Source organism: Musca vetustissima, unplaced genomic scaffold (assembly GCF_032173495.1).
Source record: "Musca vetustissima isolate MV318-11 ecotype Yass unplaced genomic scaffold, APGP_CSIRO_Mvet_v1 utg17966, whole genome shotgun sequence".
NCBI classification, from domain to species: Eukaryota; Metazoa; Arthropoda; class Insecta; order Diptera; family Muscidae; genus Musca; species Musca vetustissima.
In genome coordinates this window covers 181,086-199,353 of record NW_026879881.1, presented here as the reverse complement: position 1 = coordinate 199,353, position 18,268 = coordinate 181,086, and the positions used below count along the sequence as shown (strand labels likewise).

The 18,268-nt window shown below is 32.6% G+C and overlaps 1 protein-coding gene across 1 annotated transcript; it reads right to left on the bottom strand.

The window, feature by feature from the left end:
* Nucleotides 1-535: 535 nt before the first annotated feature.
* Nucleotides 536-11,037, bottom strand: LOC133325042 (neurogenic protein big brain). Its single transcript, XM_061533870.1, has 5 exons — nt 10,811-11,037; nt 9,352-9,518; nt 8,279-8,405; nt 3,406-3,613; nt 536-2,095 (listed from the first exon to the last, which is right to left on the bottom strand). The coding sequence occupies exons 1-5, from the start codon at nt 10,996-10,998 to the stop codon at nt 641-643; spliced, it is 2,145 nt and encodes a 714-aa protein (XP_061389854.1). The 5' UTR covers nt 10,999-11,037; the 3' UTR covers nt 536-640.
* Nucleotides 11,038-18,268: the final 7,231 nt, after the last annotated feature.

The following is an 18,268-nucleotide window of genomic DNA, read 5'->3' as shown; positions in this document are numbered from 1 at the left end:
CCATTTATGGAACTGACACACTAACAATTTTGAGTTATAATTAAGTTTATAGTCATATTTTTTTAAATGGTATGGAATAGAGTTCTGCAGAGGTTTACGGTTCCATGTTATATTAGTAATACAAAAACATTATTTAGATGAGTATCAGAAATTATATTTAAGCTATTATGACGTTGACTATACACAGTTTTTTTATATTTTTGTTGTTTAAAATGATTGTTTTCTACGCTACATGTAGGTTTGTTTGTTTTGTTCTATTTCGAGTTCTATGACATTTCCTTTGGACTTTACAATATTCTATAAATAGGTTTAGGGGCTATTATGGCCTATAGATTCCTAAGAGTCTTCTTGCTATACAGACGAACTTTGGTTCGTTACCAAAAAACCAAAAAGGACATAAAAATAAACGGAGAAGATATTTCGAAAATGTTTAGATCAAAGGACCCAATACACTTTGAACTATTCCAAACTATATGTTTGTCTAATTGTTGTCATGACAAGGTTTCCTTTCTCAGTCTCAAATAATGTGTTATAATTATGCCTTAAAGAAACCTTGAATGACTAACTCTCATGTTGCTTTGGAAATTGTATCTTCTATTTCGTCTTGTTTATGCAGAGCAGGGCTCCAGGAAAGCCTTTTTCAATTGGGTCTCATGGGTAACATGCCATAGTGCTGATTGTGTTGCTGGGGGTGAGCAGGTGGTGGAGGTTGCTGCTGTGGTGGTGGCTGTTGTTGTTGTTGCTGCTGATGATGATGTTGCACCATCATTTGCTGTTGTTGCTGCTGCTGTTGTTGTTGCGTTGTTGGTTGCGGTGCATGTGGAGCTGGTGCACCCTGACTAGTGGAGAATTGTCCAATTGTTGTGGTAGTTGAAGTCATTGACGGCGCTTGAGACACCACCACTGGTGTGGACACCTTACGTTCCGACTGAGTTCTAATTGGTGGGGGATTAGTGGCAGACGAAACTTGATGTTGATTAGGTTGTGGTGGTGGGGCATACATTATCATTGGTGGTTCAGTGCTTGGAATACGTGCTGGTGGAGTCATTGAAGAACCATGGTACGAACCATATGAACTGTCGTCAGATTGTGCTGATTGGCCACGATTGCGGGGAACAGTCATACCATAGACTGATTCAGGACGACGATCGAATTTTACATTGCCATCAGTGGGATTGGGATTTTGTCTGGTACCGTAAACTGATTGGAAACTTTGAGGACCACTATCTTGGGTTTGTTGGGCAAGATGTTGTTGATGTTGCTGCTGCTGTTGTTGTTGATTTCCCTGGGGCTGTGGTGGTGGTTGATGTTGCATAAGTTGGCCGGTAAGATGATGGGGCATTTGTCCTTGATGTGGTGGCTGACTTTGTCTATTGGCCGAACGTACACCATAAATGCTTTCCGAACGTTGTTGCAATTGATTTTGTACATTTTGATTTTGCAAGTGTGATGATTGTTGGTGTTGTTGCTGTTGATGTTGTTGCTGCTGTTGTTGTTGATGTTGCTGTTGTTGTTGCTGCTGGTTGACCTGTTGATTCATGCGATACAAACTTTGAGCTGGCACCAATGGACCTGATCTGGGCACAATATCACGATTGATGGCAGTATTACTCTTGGCATAGACCGACTGAGAACGATTCAAATTGGTACGAGTCAAAGTGGGTGAACGGCAGTACATTGATCGGGTGCCACCATATAAGGGTTCTTGTTGTTGATCGAATTTAGGTGGTGCGGTGTACAAATTTTGACAATAATTTCCGTTGCCAGCATTTCCATTGGGTGGAGCAGCACTAGTCTGTTGGGGTACATTAGCATTTTGTCCACGCTGGAAGGTACCGGTATATTTGGCTTGCATATTTTGCTTCTCCAAATCCAAATCATAATTCAATTCATCTTCGGAATTCATGGATGACGACTCATTATCCATGGATGCCTTAATGTGGCGAGCATTCCTCTTTGTGCTGAAAATGAATTCATAGACAATACCCGAAGCAATGCCACCAACCAAAGGGCCAAACCAGTAAACCCAATGATTATCCCATTTGTTTAGAACGAAAGAGGGTCCCAATGAACGAGCCGGATTCAAATATGGCATCTGTAAAAGGAGACAATGGAAATAAGGATATGTTACAAAGAAAACATTTCTATTTTTGAGATTAACAATAGGGGTTTGGAGGAGGAGTAAAACAAAAACTACGCTTCTTGTAATTGCATTTTCAATCTGTTGTGAATTATGTCTGCATCTGTGCAACAGCTGTCATTTAGATTTTCTCACGCTTCTAAGGATGTGCGCACACAAGTGATCCTTGGAATAGATGAAAATCTATTGTTACAGCCAGCAGCAGGTAGTCGTCATCCACCCTCTAAATAGACAATAGAAAGCAAAAAACACGTGCAGCTGCAGGTTTCAAATTTCTAATCACCTGCATTGGTAGTTGATTTGAATGTAAATCCTCTCTAAGAATGCGTGCATATGTAAGGGAATTTCAGATTTGTTTTCATCCCCTTTTTTAAATACACTGAAATCATTACATCTGCATAGCGATTTGCTTATTTGTAAAGCCTTTGCAAATATATTTTAGGATTTGTGTATTTTTGATCACTTCTTGATAAAGATAATAAAAGAAACACCATGTTCAAAACCAGTGTTCAGCTATAATGAATGTTACCTATTATGTGTGTCGAAATTCAAATTTCCGCTTTATTTCTATTTATATGTAAATGTGGTTGGAGGCGATTTAAAATATCTTCGGATTATGAATCTTTCTTTTTCTTTATATTTAAATATTTATTGTATTTAAATACAAAAATTATCATCCTGGAGTTTTTTTTAGATCTCTACAACATGATTTGTCATTTCAGGAATTGAAAACAAAAATGACAAAAATGGTAACAACTCTTCGGCAGTTTTTTTATTCTTACTAATTTTCATGATCAAAAGCAATTTCTCAAGTATGTTTTTTTTGAAGGCCACTCAGAACATAAAACATTATACGATACGACCACAACAAAGGTGGCGGCAAAAATAAAATATACTAAAATACAGAATAAAGTTTCAGAAATCACCGACTTTGAAGCTACTCTTTTAGATGATGCGAAAAAAAGACGATGACAACAAAAACAACGGCATCGAATACCAACCAAATTGAAAACTGAGAATGAAGTAAATCTTCAAGTAAATTGCTTCGATATTAAGAGATTTTTTTTTTTGGTTGAATTTTTATGAAATGCCTAAACAGCAGGTGTTTTTCGGTTTTATACTACTGCCTGGATGATGACGATGACGATACAAATTACAAGGAGCACAAAAAAAGTGAAACATAAGCATTTTGTGAAAAATTAATGAAATAAAAAACGAAACCATAAATCGAGAAATACAAAAAACAACAACAACATGAAACTTACCGACACAAAACTGCACGCACTATAGGCTGCAGCTATGGAGGATGCAGAATGTCCCATAACTTTTTTAACAGAATCCGTTGAGACGAAATATGTTAAGACCACAACAAAAGTTAAAATAAATTCCACACCAAAACGTTCCCAGGCTGCTAAGGTGGCACTGTGAGATATGGCTGCTTGTAAATTACCCTGATAACCGGGTACGGTGACACTGTAAACGAAAAAAAGAAATAAAACAATTATATACAAATTCTAGATTTTAAAATTACTATATATATATATAAAATTATAATTTTAATATATATAAAAAATGTAATTCAATGTTCAAGCGGATCTATACAGTAATTTGAGATGTGTGATATTCCTTCGAACAATATCAAAATATATATCCCCGTTCTCCTTCCATCTAAGATTTATTTGAAAATGATGGTTTTGGTAAGCTAAAAAAGGGATATGATTGAAAGGTATTGGTTACATGTATTGTATTCCAACATGGACATCATGAGAGTACGCAAAAATATACTTGAGATGTTTTGTGAGTCTTTGCATCATCATCTCCTCACAAGAAGTTAAGATCTGTTAAAAATACTAAGCGGAAAATAAATACAGCAACGGAAAGGACAGACAAGTTAATTTAAAGTTTCCCACACGTACATTATCATGAAGGGGAAGGTATATTGCAACACTTCTTTAGTATTAAGGAAGGATACTAAAGATATATTTCAACAAAATTAATGTGACAATATTTTAAAGATCGGGAACACCGCGAATCAACATATCATGGATAATCTTTTTCACATATAAAGAATTTGACATCTACTTAATTAACTTGGAATATATGTGCAGGGTGCTTATAAAAATCGAATTAACCCCACTCTTTTTCGCGATAATATTTTAACTTGTCATAAATACACAATACAAAAACAATTATAGGGGTTGTGGTTTTATTGTATGATGATCGTGATGTGAGTATGTGATATAGCAAAACAAAAATGTAGCACTCGTTGATTTTGACAATGGGGTAGATTAAACAACCATTATATTGAGGGGTTGCTGAAAGCAATTGCTGTGATATTTTTTTCGTGTTTTGTGACACTTCTTGTGAGTGTCACTTAATTGTTTTTTTTCGGTATGGATATGTATACCTGTTGTGAGATGGATGTATGTACATTTTTGTTTTCAGATTTTTTCGGCGTTGTATGTTTGTGTAGTGAGTGTCATGTCTCGCATTCAAATTTATGTTAAAATTTATGACCAAATGTTAGTGTTATAGTTTTTTTCGCTCTTCAAAAGTTTGGGAAATGTGGGTGATTTTATTATTTATTTGGAACATAATATGTGCTGTTGAAAGTGTGACATATGGGGGCATTTTATTATTTATTGCTTGCAATTCGGAATGTTATATATGGAGGAAATAAAATTTAGTATATAACTTAAAGACTTTCCAACAAAACGATGTTATTTCTATATAATAAATAATTGATATTGAAAAAAAAAACACTTCATAATTTTTTGTTTTTTTTTTCGTTTAAATATTTAACATTAACCTTCTCCAAGTATCACTCCAAAACTTCTTGTAATGTTTTTTCCATCCTTAAAATTAAACATGTGTTTTTGAAGAGAAAGATCATATTTCCTTAATGCTTAACAGCTGAAAAAACTCCTTATGAATGGATTTTTTGTGAGTACATAAGTATTTTTTTATGTGCATAGTAAGTGTTTCCATGTGTAAACAACAACAACATTTTCTTTTGTCTTCTTTTTCATCCGTCTTATAACAAAAAACAACAACAAAACCGAAACATTAAAAAAGTAGACATGCTAAGAATTTTGTTGGTTTACTTTATTTTAAACTCCATTAGGCGACAATTGATATCCTGTCATGGAATTTTTAGAGGCCAACATATTCTAAACATGTGCGTGAGTGTGTGTGTTTTTTACATTGTTTGGAATAAAACTAACACATTCGAACACATAAATTCATTGTTGTTTTTTTATTCAAGTTTGGACACGTTCCAAAAATCACAATCTACCTTCCTTGTCCGTCGTCCATAATTATCAAAGAAATTGGGGTTTCTTTTGTATGTGACTTTGGAGGTCTCGTGTTGAAATTATATGTTTTATTCGTGTATTGAACTTAATATTCAAAGAACGCAAGAACGGTCAGAAGTTGCATGCCGCAAATGTCTATGCGCATGGGTAGCGGCGCTTATTGTTTGTTCATTATACTTTATTTCAGCTTTGTACCCGAAAAAATCGTATTCAATAGTCATCCATTCTTGTTATTGTCTTTTGGTCATACCCCAGTGATGACTTCTGCATTTTCTACGTATGTATGTGGTTTATGGTTTCTGCATTCATTAACTCTTCCCTTGACCACTGCTGCTTGCTTTGTCGTTTCCGACACACAGACACACACTTCTTACTTGGCAGCTTGTAGACATATGCAACAGGACGTGTTTTTGAAAAAATAAATATTTTTTATTTAAACACGTGTCTCAATTTTAAAATTCAGGTTTTCTTCCTTTTTTATCAGTCATCATCATCTGCTTAAACAAACGGGTTTAATTTGATTCATCCGAAAAACCACCTGCTCCTTTATGGACGACGCATATGGATATGGTCGTACTATGTATGTTTGTGTGTAATTTAAATGAAACAAAGGAAGAATTAATTCTTGAACAAAGATTCGTTTTCTTCGATTCTATATGGTGGTTGTGATCCCAAGAAAGAAGAATATAAACCACATTGAAACAGTTTTTTATAATGCAGATTCAATACAATCAAGAAAAAATCGGCGTGATAGAACTTAAAAACTATTTTGCCTTTACTTATTAATTTTAAACTAACAAAGTATTTTATAACTAAATTTTAAATAAATAACTACGAAGAAATGATGTGATATCACCTTCAATATAAAATAAAATGAACTCCTAAAAATATGCTATAAAAAACAAAACAAGAACTTGAGACAAAAAAAGAACAATCAGATTTGAAAAAAATATTTAGAGAAATATTTTTAAGTTAAAAATATTTCTCTACATGTTTACATGCATGATAATCTTCTTGTATTTAAAACCCAATTAAAAAAAAAATATGCGGTTTAAAGTCATCAATCAAATCAGTGACTGTTGAACTTTCTTTAAGTGTGAATGAACGAAACATCTGTTTCAACAAAATTCTTTTTCAAAAAAAAAAAAAAAAAAAAACTAGCAGCTGATACATTTATCTTTCTTCGATGGCAACAGCAACAACAACAAATAAAGAATGGTCAGTATGTATGTGGAACAAAATTAAAAAAATGAAAATAAACACAAATGGAACAGATGTTTTACAGACGCCAATCCCTAATTCCCCATGTGCTACACGATAATGTTCGCGCTACACTGTATAAAGCAGAACAATCTTAGAAAATTAATCTTTAAAAAAATAACAATAATGATGATATCCTTTAAAGGCCAGGTAGCTGGTGTGCGTACCTCCCATTGTGAAGTGTTACGCATGTGCGTTTAAATATCCTAGATTTATGATTCTTTGAAATCGAATAGTTTTTTTTTTCGTCTCAATGCACCTACACAAATATAAGAATGGCAGGATATTCTAGACAAGGATTCCTAGTTAAGATACAGACAGACAATTGCGTACACACACATAGTCGGCGGCCATTAATAGGTAAAGGTCCCTATTTATTTAAGTGTTTCATGCTCTTACAAAGATAAATCTCATTTTTTTGTTAATTTACAAAGAAAAGGAGACAGATGTTTTATTAATCTGTTTGAAAGGAGAGAGCTAGGGGGACAAGAAGATTTCTTTACAGGATACCATTGTGTACTTATGGTAATAGGTTTCAGTCAGTCTTTCTGTCACTAAGAGGGGTGGATTCCTTAATATATCTACCTGCCGCTGCTGCTACTGATGTTTGCTTAGTGTAGTAATGAAGAAACTGTATGTTTTCTATGAAAAATCTAGTCTACTTAGATCAATCCTTGTCATCATCATCAGCATCTAGATTCATATGCGTGTCAATGTACGACGGAAATGGATTTTTATGCTTCTTTTGTGCGTACATATGTGTGTGTGGTTATGGACAGAAGTTTATGTGCGTTCTGTTTAATAATTTTTTGTTTCATTTTGTTCGCTTTTGTTTTCTTTTTTGTGATCTCCTTTTGCCATCAGCGACAATTTTTACCACAAAAATTTTTTTGGCTTTACCAAAAAAAACGAAAAGAAAGTTGCAAATTTTTCTGGGGCTGTCAGACAGAGGATACAGCTGCCAAAAGCAAAGTAAATTGTTGCTTTAACACAATCATAAAATTAAATGACATACATACACACAAATGAAAAATAAGGACTGTTCGGAAAGAGAATAAATTTAAACTGTTCGATTCGGGCATATATCCAATTGTGAAGGAAAATTGATGAAAAGCATTTCAATGTTATTTGGTTCACTGAAAATTATTCCCATAACAGTCCTTAAATACCGTTTCCATCATCACACACACACACACACTAAGTTCAGCTTTAAAGGATTAATGCGTACAAATGCAACATAAAAACGAATCAGTTGTTATTTATAAGCACGTACATAAATATGTAGTACAATTTCATATGTGAAACATAATGACTCTTGGTTTCAGCTTCTACTCTCCCCCTGTTCCCTTTTACTTGTTTCCACAACTGGCTTTTGAGGTCAGTCTTTAAATGCATGCTGCTGCTGCAAGCGTGTTTTTTTTACTAAGGTATACGTTTTTTGCAAAGGTGCACAGAAAAACATAATTTTTGTATTTTTTCTTATCTGGAATTTGTTGCATGAAACTTGGTCGTACAGAAGAAATTAATAATAAAAACATTTGTAAAAAAACAGAAACAAACTTACCCATAAAGTAGAGCAGCTCCAGCTATGCCTCCACCACATTGGGCGGTTATGTACATAGCAGCTCTTAAAGGTGATATAGAACGTATGACACAGGATGCTAAAGTAACGGCTGGATTTATGTGAGCGCCTGTGAACAAAAACAATAAATTATTACATTGAATAAAATATTTAATACAAGGAAAAAATCACAAGATTATATCCCATACAAAAATTAATCACAATTGCTGTCAAGTTAAACTTCTGTTATTTGTTTTATGAAATCAGAATTATGTTAAAAAAATTCTTGTCCCCTAAAAAAATTAAAAATCCGTAACCACAAAGCATAAATGCCATAAACCTATGTAAACAAATTGTAAATCACAAACACATGTTGAAAATTTGTTTTCAACTTTAACAAAATATTACAAAAAAAGTACAAAAACAACAACAATAATAAAATGTAATATTACAATCTCAAGGGACCAAATATTTATGCTCATATGTGAAGGAGATGACTTTTTGTTGTTGTAATTAAGTTCCCTAGCAAGTTGTTATCATTACTTTGGTGTTGTTGCTGTTGTTTATGTAGTCATTCCTAAATGCCACCATTTTCAGCAGCAACAACAGAAAAATCTTTCAAATCATTAAAACTTCTCTTCCCCCATTTCCCCACGCATTGAAAAGTGTAATGAAAACAAATCCATTATGTGACAGAATTCCCCATCCCCACCTCACCCTCACTCACCACATTGCACATTCATGCCACCAAAACAGATGTATGAACATTTATTCATACTATTTTTCCTTTATGTGTTTTTTTTCTTTTTTTTTTGGGAAACATATATATTTATGTACGTATGTGTAAACTAAACACTTATGTGCCTTTTTGGAGCACTTACACATTCGGTTTATATTTGTTGTTGTTGTCCCACTTCAGAAAAAAACAACATACACACAAAAACCTATCAACCCTTCACATACTCCCAGTTCGCCCTGTTTTTTTTTAGCATTTTATCGACGACGACATCTACTACAGCTCCTTGTCTTGCACTTTCGTCTTTTCTTGTGTATTGCTAAGAGTTATGCATGCTTACCCGATATATGCAGGAAACATTGTGTTAGGGTCCCCATAGCTAAGCCCGAAGCTAAAGCCGTAGCCAATAACACCGAAGAGACACTGGCACCCACGCCAGCACCAGCCGCTGCACCACACACAATGAAAACATAAAAGAACGATGCCAAACATTCACTAATTATGGATCTGAAATTATGGAAACAAAATAATGAGAAATTTTAATTTAAAGATAAAGGAGTAAGGATTTAATAGGGATAATGTACAAATATATGTACATAGTGTAAGGAAATATAATAGGGTAACATGTTAATAATAATGTTGTTGTTACAAGAAAATTGAAGTGAAATTAATAATCTTTTATGCTGGAACTTTTTTTATAAAAAAAATTAATTTTTAGAAAAAATATATATTAGTATATTATATATATTAGTCTATTAATTTTGTGGTATGTTCCCGTTCACAGAAACTGGTAAAACTTTTCATATGTATAAAGGGAAAATCGAAACTAAAAAAGCCTAACAAAAAACATAAAGATTTAATAATCGAAACCAATTCCGATTAATAAAAATAATGGTCATGGAAAAGACCAATAATCATTAAATTAATAATGAAAAAATATAAATTGCTATTTCAAAGTTGATTGTGATTTGTATATTTATGCTATTGTAATGTTAAAATTTTTGAAATTATATATTTATGTTTCTATAAATTAATTTTAAATTTTTTTAAATTATATACACTTATAAAAATGTTTCTAAAAAAATATTTGTATATTTTTATTAAGTCTAATCAAATTTAAATTTAATATTTAACGCCATTTACATTAGAACTTTTTACAGGGTTAACCTACTTTTAGTTAAGCCATTGGGTTAAATAAATCCAGTACAGTGCAAACGTACTATTATTTAATAAATGCTTATTTCAAAATAAAATATATTAGAATAAACTGAAATGGAAGTAAAAAATGAGTACGAAGTTCGGCTATATGAATCCTCTGTTTGGTAAAGGTCTCATATGTGTTATTCCCCACTTCCATTTGTATAAAAAATGTTAATTACAAATTTAATTTTAAATTTCTTTAATATTTTTCTGAGTGTATGTATACAAAATCTCCGTTCCACGAATGAACCCGTGTTCCCTAAACAGCTGCAAGTGTTTATTGATTATTATTCTTAAAAAAAAACGTCAACGGCAACTCTTCAAGTGAAAAAAGCGTTGGCGTTGAGAGCCCGCCCTTCTTGTCAAATTTCGAAGTAAACAAACTGATTCCAAGAATTTCTGGATGATGAGAGTGACTTCATTGTCATTAGTAAATAATGGTATTCTTTGTTTTTTGTTTCGTGATAAATAAAAACAAATAACAGTCACTCTATAATTTCTCCCTTTCAACGAACAAACAAAATTAAATTGTAAATGATTTATATTGACATTCTATGTAAATCTAGGCAAATATGTATGTACTAATAATGCAAACATACCTCCAAAATTCCAATGTTCTGATTTCGGCCTGCATACTACGTTTTGGCTGCAGGGTACTGGACAAACGATTATTAAGGGCATTGCACTGATTGTCGCGTCGTATAGCCTCCAGACGTTCAAATAATGTAACAATATGGGCATCGATATTGTTCTCCAGCGGTATGGTTTGCAATGTTTCATCAGCCATTTTTATGGGGTTTTGAATTTTATTTTTTTATGCACTTGTTTTTGTATCAAATACTTTGATTTTTTTAATAAACAAAAATATGTTATTTATTTATATCTTATTTTGTTATATTCTTTTTAAGATTTACAATTTTTTCTTTTTTAAATTCACAAATTTTTCATATTTCACTTTTGTTCAATACAATTTTCGTTTTATTTTGTGTTTACAAAAATAAGATGAGCAACCGTCAAACGATCGTATTGTTGTGCTGGTCTGGACTGCAACACCGGTGGTTTCAATTGAAATAAATTAAATTCAATTAACGATAATTCTGCTTCACTTAAATGATTGCAAACGAAAAAACGATGAACTAGATATCAATCATATCGTTTCCCCTTTTATGAAATTGCAATTATTTTTTCTTTTTTGTATTTGTTTTGCAGAAAACAAAATTTGGAAAAATCGTTAAAACGATCTTTAACGATTTTCCTTTAAATTTGATTCTGTATCACCCGCGTAAATTTGTAGACGCTAACCTCTCTTTACCGAGTAACAAACACGAATGAATAGTTTTCGTTGTCACATTCAAGCCATTGACGAAGACAATGCTTGGTGTAGTGACGACGACAACGATGATGATGGTGGTTGTTTTTGTGTGGTGGCGGTTGCGGTGGTGGTGAACAAAAAATCCCACCGGCACAACAGTTTGCAAAGTGAAATGCACATGTTCGTTACGTACACACACACACGGACGCACATACACCAACATTACCCTCGAACAAAAACATCCTCCGCTACCTACTTCATAACTCACCACCGCCATCAACAACAACCTGACCGACATTCTTTTCGAACCGAACCGAGTTCACACAGTTTTTCTGTGCTTTCAAACATGTTGGATTAAGTGCATTAAATGTTGTTATATTTCCTTGAAAATGCTACATGTTACGAATGAGTTTGAATAGTTGGTTGGTATTGTATGATGGACAACAAAATGAAAGTGAAACATTCAGGTATGAATAGAGTATGTCATAAAACGGCTTTGAACATTTTTTATCCTTTTCTAGTAAATCTATCATTATTGAATACAAATCTAGTGCATACAAAAACAATTCTGTTAGTTGAAATTTATGATTGAAATAAGGCTACGTTTAAATTAAAGTTATTTGTCGTAATGATGCCACGATTATGATAAAAGGTGTCAATGTAACCTGCATTTATGATCAGTTTCAGTAATAATTTCAATGTAATAATTAAACAGATAAAAATATTTGAATGCCTCTAGTCGATATTAATAACACACATACTTAGGGAGCTAAATGGTATAACTAATATTTTCCATATTACCACGGGATTTCTAATTTCAAAACTAAAGTCATTTTCGCTGCATTAGAAGGAGATAAATTAACGTTATCATATTTCCGCTCGTTAACAAAATCATTTAGTCATTAGAAGTACTTATGCTTAAATGCGGATATCCGTCTACGAAAATTAGCGAGCTATTTAGGCACGCCAATGAAGAACTTGGCATACCTGTAATATGAAAAATGTACGCAGTCTACTCTTCATAATTAGCGATTGTAAACAAAATATGATAATTGTGATTTGTTTAAGGGGCGAGAAATTTTAATTAACCAGATAACAGTACCCTACAACATACAGTAGTACAGGATAATACGTTTGTGTGCATATAAAGAGTAATTTTTAAGATCTATAAATCTCGATGTAGCAATGTTGAACACGTCTGCGCCTCAAATGTTCAATCCGCATAGCTCAATTATGTAAGGCAACCAGATTTGGAAAATGAAAATTGATTACAAAAAGAAAAATATTAATAAAAATAATAGTATTAATAAAAATAATAGTAGTGTGTAAAACGTACATTTTTATTTACATGTAAATATAATACCTTCTCTAAATAAATTTTTGGTTCTGGGCGAATAATCTTGGGACCTTTATAAGAAGTAGACCTATGTCGACTATGTTTTCAAAGGGTGATACAGAATAAAATTTTGCAAACCATAGGCCACAAGGAATAGTAAATTATATTTACTTTTGAAAGCAAACTTTTGTGAAATAAAAACATATTTGTGTAGGGTATAAATATTAAAAAGTCTGTTTCTTTCTATTCGGGACAACTAGAAACATAGAACCCAAATATCAATTTACATTACCCTGTAAATACTAGTCTTGTGTCGTTCGTGAACGAGTTCAATTGAACGAGTCAGTCTGCTGAACGAATGAACGACATAGTTCAAAGTTTATTATTGTCGTTCACTGAACGATTTTGTTTACCAAACGTCGTCGGTCACTGAACGACGTTGATCACTGAACGACGTCGTCGGTCATCGGTCACTGAACGACGTTGCTCCCTGAACGACGGAGAATTTTAATCCTCAGGGTCGTTCAGGGGTGCTCTGTCTTTGACCAACTGAACGGCGTCAAACAAGATCAACTTCATGTAAAATCTGATAAATTGAAAAAAGACACTCGGAAAATTATTCCATTGCGGTGTTCAAAATGTCAAATCAAAATACTGCAGTAGTTTTTAAGCATAGCTAGGGAGCAGTAACCAATTTGAAGCGAAATTTTAAAGATTAGCACCCATTTGCTTTAATTGACTCCCAAAGACAGCCGCTAAAAGAGAGATGGAAACCCCGGAAAAAGTGGCACAGGTGTCTGGAGCAACAAATGTGCAGTCGAATATAACGGAGTGCAGAAAATAGATAGTCAAGTTCTTCGAATGTAATACCAATTGAACTGAGTAATCATTTCAACGATATAAGTCAACTGAACGTGGTGAACGACCTAGTTCAATTTTAAAAAATGACCTAGTTCGTTCGATCGCTGTACTGAACGAGATTGCCCAAAACTAGAAAATACCAAATTTTTTTTAATTAAAAAAAAAAAATAAATATTGACCAAGATTTTAAAAATATAGATGAATAAATGCAATAAATGCATCAAAATTCAACAAAAAATCTGCGTTGCGGTAGGTCGTTCGGTTCATTTTGCTAATAAAATTCAATGTCAAATATCAGCTTACATATTAATAAATAACAACTTTGGCAATGGGGTCTCCGGTGAACCCCATAAATTATAGGGGAGAGGGGGGCACCTTTGAACACTTTTTGCTTTCAAGACTTATAAATTTTTTTATTTTATCATTTTTGGTTTCAAAATTTTGTTAGGTACATATGTAACCTTTAAAATGAATATACATATGACATACTATAAGCTTGATAAATATTTATTACTGTTTTAATGGACGAGCTCAAAGTGTTCAAAACTTTGCCCCAGGGGGGCAGTTTAAAGTTGGCATTTTTGAACGACATGGTTTTTTACAGTGTTTATGTTCAAATATGTATGTATTTTATTAATACATATCAGAAATGCATTAATTAATTAAAAAATATATAAAAAATGTTACAAAATTTAAATAATTTAGTCAAAAGTTATTATAACATAAAATTTAAAAATAAAAATTAATATAGTGAAAAATACAGTTAATTTCGTAATCTTATTAGCCCATTTGAAATTTTGTAAATCGTGACCAAAAGCTATAAAATTTTACTTGTGTAAAGCTCAATGTTTTTGGCTATACCTAAAATAACTTTTTTTGTAATAAATATATATGAAAGAAATTACATTATTTATGTTTGAAATTATTCACTCAGTACGCAAAAAATTTTGGGAAAACTATCCGACCACCTCCTCGCTTTAAGATGTAATAGATTGTAAATTGTCTTTCATACAAATGACGACATTTTCGACAATTCGATCACACTTTTCCACAACTGGCGATTCTAATATATCAACTGAGTTACGTCATAGGATAACATCTTGCCTAAATTTGTTTAATATAGTCAAATTCGCTTATTGAACGGGCCAATTGCAGTGAATTTGTTTCAATTATCCAGGTTATACAATAATGCGTAGTCTGGATAATTGATATATGTTTCATTTAACAGAAGTTCGAAGTTCAATAAATTTTATTTAAATAAATCTGGTATTCGAAATTCCAGGAAAATAAAGACATTTTAAAACCTTTAGAGATAGCTTCTCCCTTCATGTAATTCCATTTTGGTCCATATATGGTCAGAAAGTTTTTCTGATTTATCAGCCAAAAATTAGTTACCATGTAAAACGCATATGTTCTTTCAATTATGCGTAGTAGTTTTCAGAGAAACATCACCCGTTGGAAGTAATATCGTTTTCAATTAACCGATTTTTCTTTTAAGGGAACCACCCCCATTCTCGGGGTAAAATTTTTTTTGATTTAATTCGATTCTACACTAAATCCAAATGAATAAAAATTTCAATGTGAAAAACATCTCACCCATGCACAATTTTTCGAAACTGAAAAAGCAAGCCAAAGTGGTTATATAGAGAACAAGATTGCCATATACAAAAATGTGGTTGCGGGCACGGAAAAATATTAAACTAATTTTATGAGCCCAATCGATTCCAAATTTTTACACGTTATACAGTATGTCAAATATCAGTTTACACATTGAATAAATAACAACTTTTTCAATTTTGTTAGTAATAAACCCAAATGTTTCTTTATTTTTACCCAAAAAAAATCTATAGGGTTAAGGTCGAGCCCTCGGGTTGGCGTCTCCAAAACTTTGCCGCAGTTTAAAGTATCCACATCCGCACTATAAGTATCTTATGCTTAAGATCATTATCCTGATAAAAAATTAAATATGATTTGTCGTCCCTGATGAACCGAAAGTTAATATAAATGGTTACCAAATGTTTTGTCAATGTTATATAACAATTATCAAAAATAAATTATATTCACAAAAATATGAAATTTTGACATTGGCCCATGTAAACCGTGACCGACAATGCTATCAAATTTTACTTGTGTAATGCTCAGTGTTTTTGGCTATACCTGAAATGGACTTTTTGCCAAAAAAAAAAAAATCTGATTCCATGCCCAAAGTGGTCATGTATATTTTTCTAGTAATTATGCACTCAGTACGCTTATTAATTTTGGGCTTCCGACCACCTCCTCGCTTTAACTTGAATCTTCCCTCGATTTCAATCAAGCGGTGCAAAAGAATTATTTGGTTTAAACATTTCATTTCAATTAAGCGGAGTTTTCAATTAAACCGTTTGCAATTTGACTATACTTTATATCAAGGTATGTTGCGCATGCTCAAGGTCTATATAAGGTCGGCCAGTAAGCGAATTCATAGAGAAAACTTAAGTTTAATACTCAGCTGTGCTTACTGCCCGACCTTATATAGGCCTTGCGCACGCTTACAAATTTTTTCTTCAAATAAATTCAAAAAGAGTAACTGTTTAACATATAACTCTGTAACAAAATTAGTTACTTTTTGGGTAGCGCCCATATAAAGTTTCATCCCAAATTTCGATTTTTTTTTGTAACCACTTACCAAAAAATTGGGCGCGGATATTTTTGTTCGAATAAAAATATTTTTAAAGTATTTGTTCTTCAAACAAAAAATTGAACAGTCAATGAAGACTTCGAATTCGCCTCCCGTGGATCTTATTTAATAGGCCATGGTTTTTGCGAGCTGAACTTCTATATATTAGGTCATATATATTGGTCATCCAGTAAGGCCAGCTGATATCTACATATTTTGTCAAGCTATATTTCAAATCCAGTAGTGTTTGGCGGGTTATTTGGGATACCATTTGTATTTTGTTTTTGCAAAATAGTCGCCTTGTGGATGACCTAATATTTGGGTCATGTTCTATACCCTCCAACATAAAGTGGGATCCTAATATAGGATTATAGCAAAGCAATGACCTATATGGGGAATTGTACGGCAGGAGGTTTTTTATTCTCTGATAATTTAAAGTCCCTCCCGGAATGCCAAATTACTGTCAGTTGAGTAGGCACATGTGACTAAAATTTTCAAAGTAATGTGTGATTCTTTTACTTGGAAGCTATATCCTGTAAATATGTACATCAAAAATTCTGCTATTGCTTTATATCGCTTATAACGACATATCGCTTATCGCGACCAAATTCGTTGGTCCCTTGACTATCGTTGTAAGCGATTTCGACTGTTACTATATTGAAAAGTTTTCGCGAAAAAGATTCTTGCGGTCTCCTCAGTTCAAAATACCGACAATGGGCCCATTTATATTTATACATAAGTCAATGTATGTGCCCCTCAATATGGTAGATATGCTAAATAATCGGAATGGTCTAGGATATTAGAACCACTTGTAAGGTAACCAAGGTCATTTCCTTAATGATGTTATATCAGTGAACATACGTTTTCATCATTAATTTTTCTGAGAAAATGTACTTGTTTTTGCACATGTTTTTACGACGTTTTTTGTGAATCATTATCAAATGCAAATTCAAGTTCCTTAATCCAGTTTGTGACAGTGACATAATGAAATTCATCCTTTAATGACTTTGCAAATGAACTCTTTCAAAAACCACGTCTATTCTTCCCTTAACCCTTTTAGTTGCAAATAAATAACATCCTGTCTGTTTGGTGGTTTACCACAGTTCTGTTAGTTTTTGGGTGGTTGACAATTCAACCGCACTAATCTAATTTAACCCTTTTTGATTTGTTCGTTTTTTTTTTTCTTCTCGTAAAAGTTGTTTATATTGCAATGACATACATATAAATCGTAAGCAATCAAGTAGTTACCACTTGTGTCGGCATTATTAATGGGTCTGGGGTGAAATCACATGTACCTAAATAATCTGACATTCGGCCTTATGCTACAGTTATATTTTTTTATTCAAATGGGTATGCGTATGCTGTTTGAAAGTATTTGTATGTCATATCATTAACAAGTGATTTTTTATCATGTTTTTTGCATATTCCTCAAGTGCAAGTGTCTGTTATACGTAATTTTAATTGTTTATTTTCAGATACAACCCTTTCTTTGATTGCATTTTATTGTTGTTTGTAAAAGAATTAATTTTTGTACATTATTTCACCCTTAACCCTTTAGGGTATTTTCAAAGAGAGGAAGACTATCAAAAAGGTGTAATAAATATATATAGGTATAGACTACAATGCACTGAAGACGGTTTCAAAAATGTGTTCATTTTATTTATATAATATAGGTATAGAAAAAAATGGAAAACTACAATGCACTGAAATGGAAAACGGTTTCTTGTTATACATGGACAACGGAAATAAATATCCGTGGTTTTTCCATTTTATTTAGAAGACCTTATATATATTATCACTAATAAGTTTCGTATACTTTGTAGATTATGAAGAACTAATCACAAATTTTGTGAACATATTAATATAAAATATTAGGAAAATTTTTGTCACAC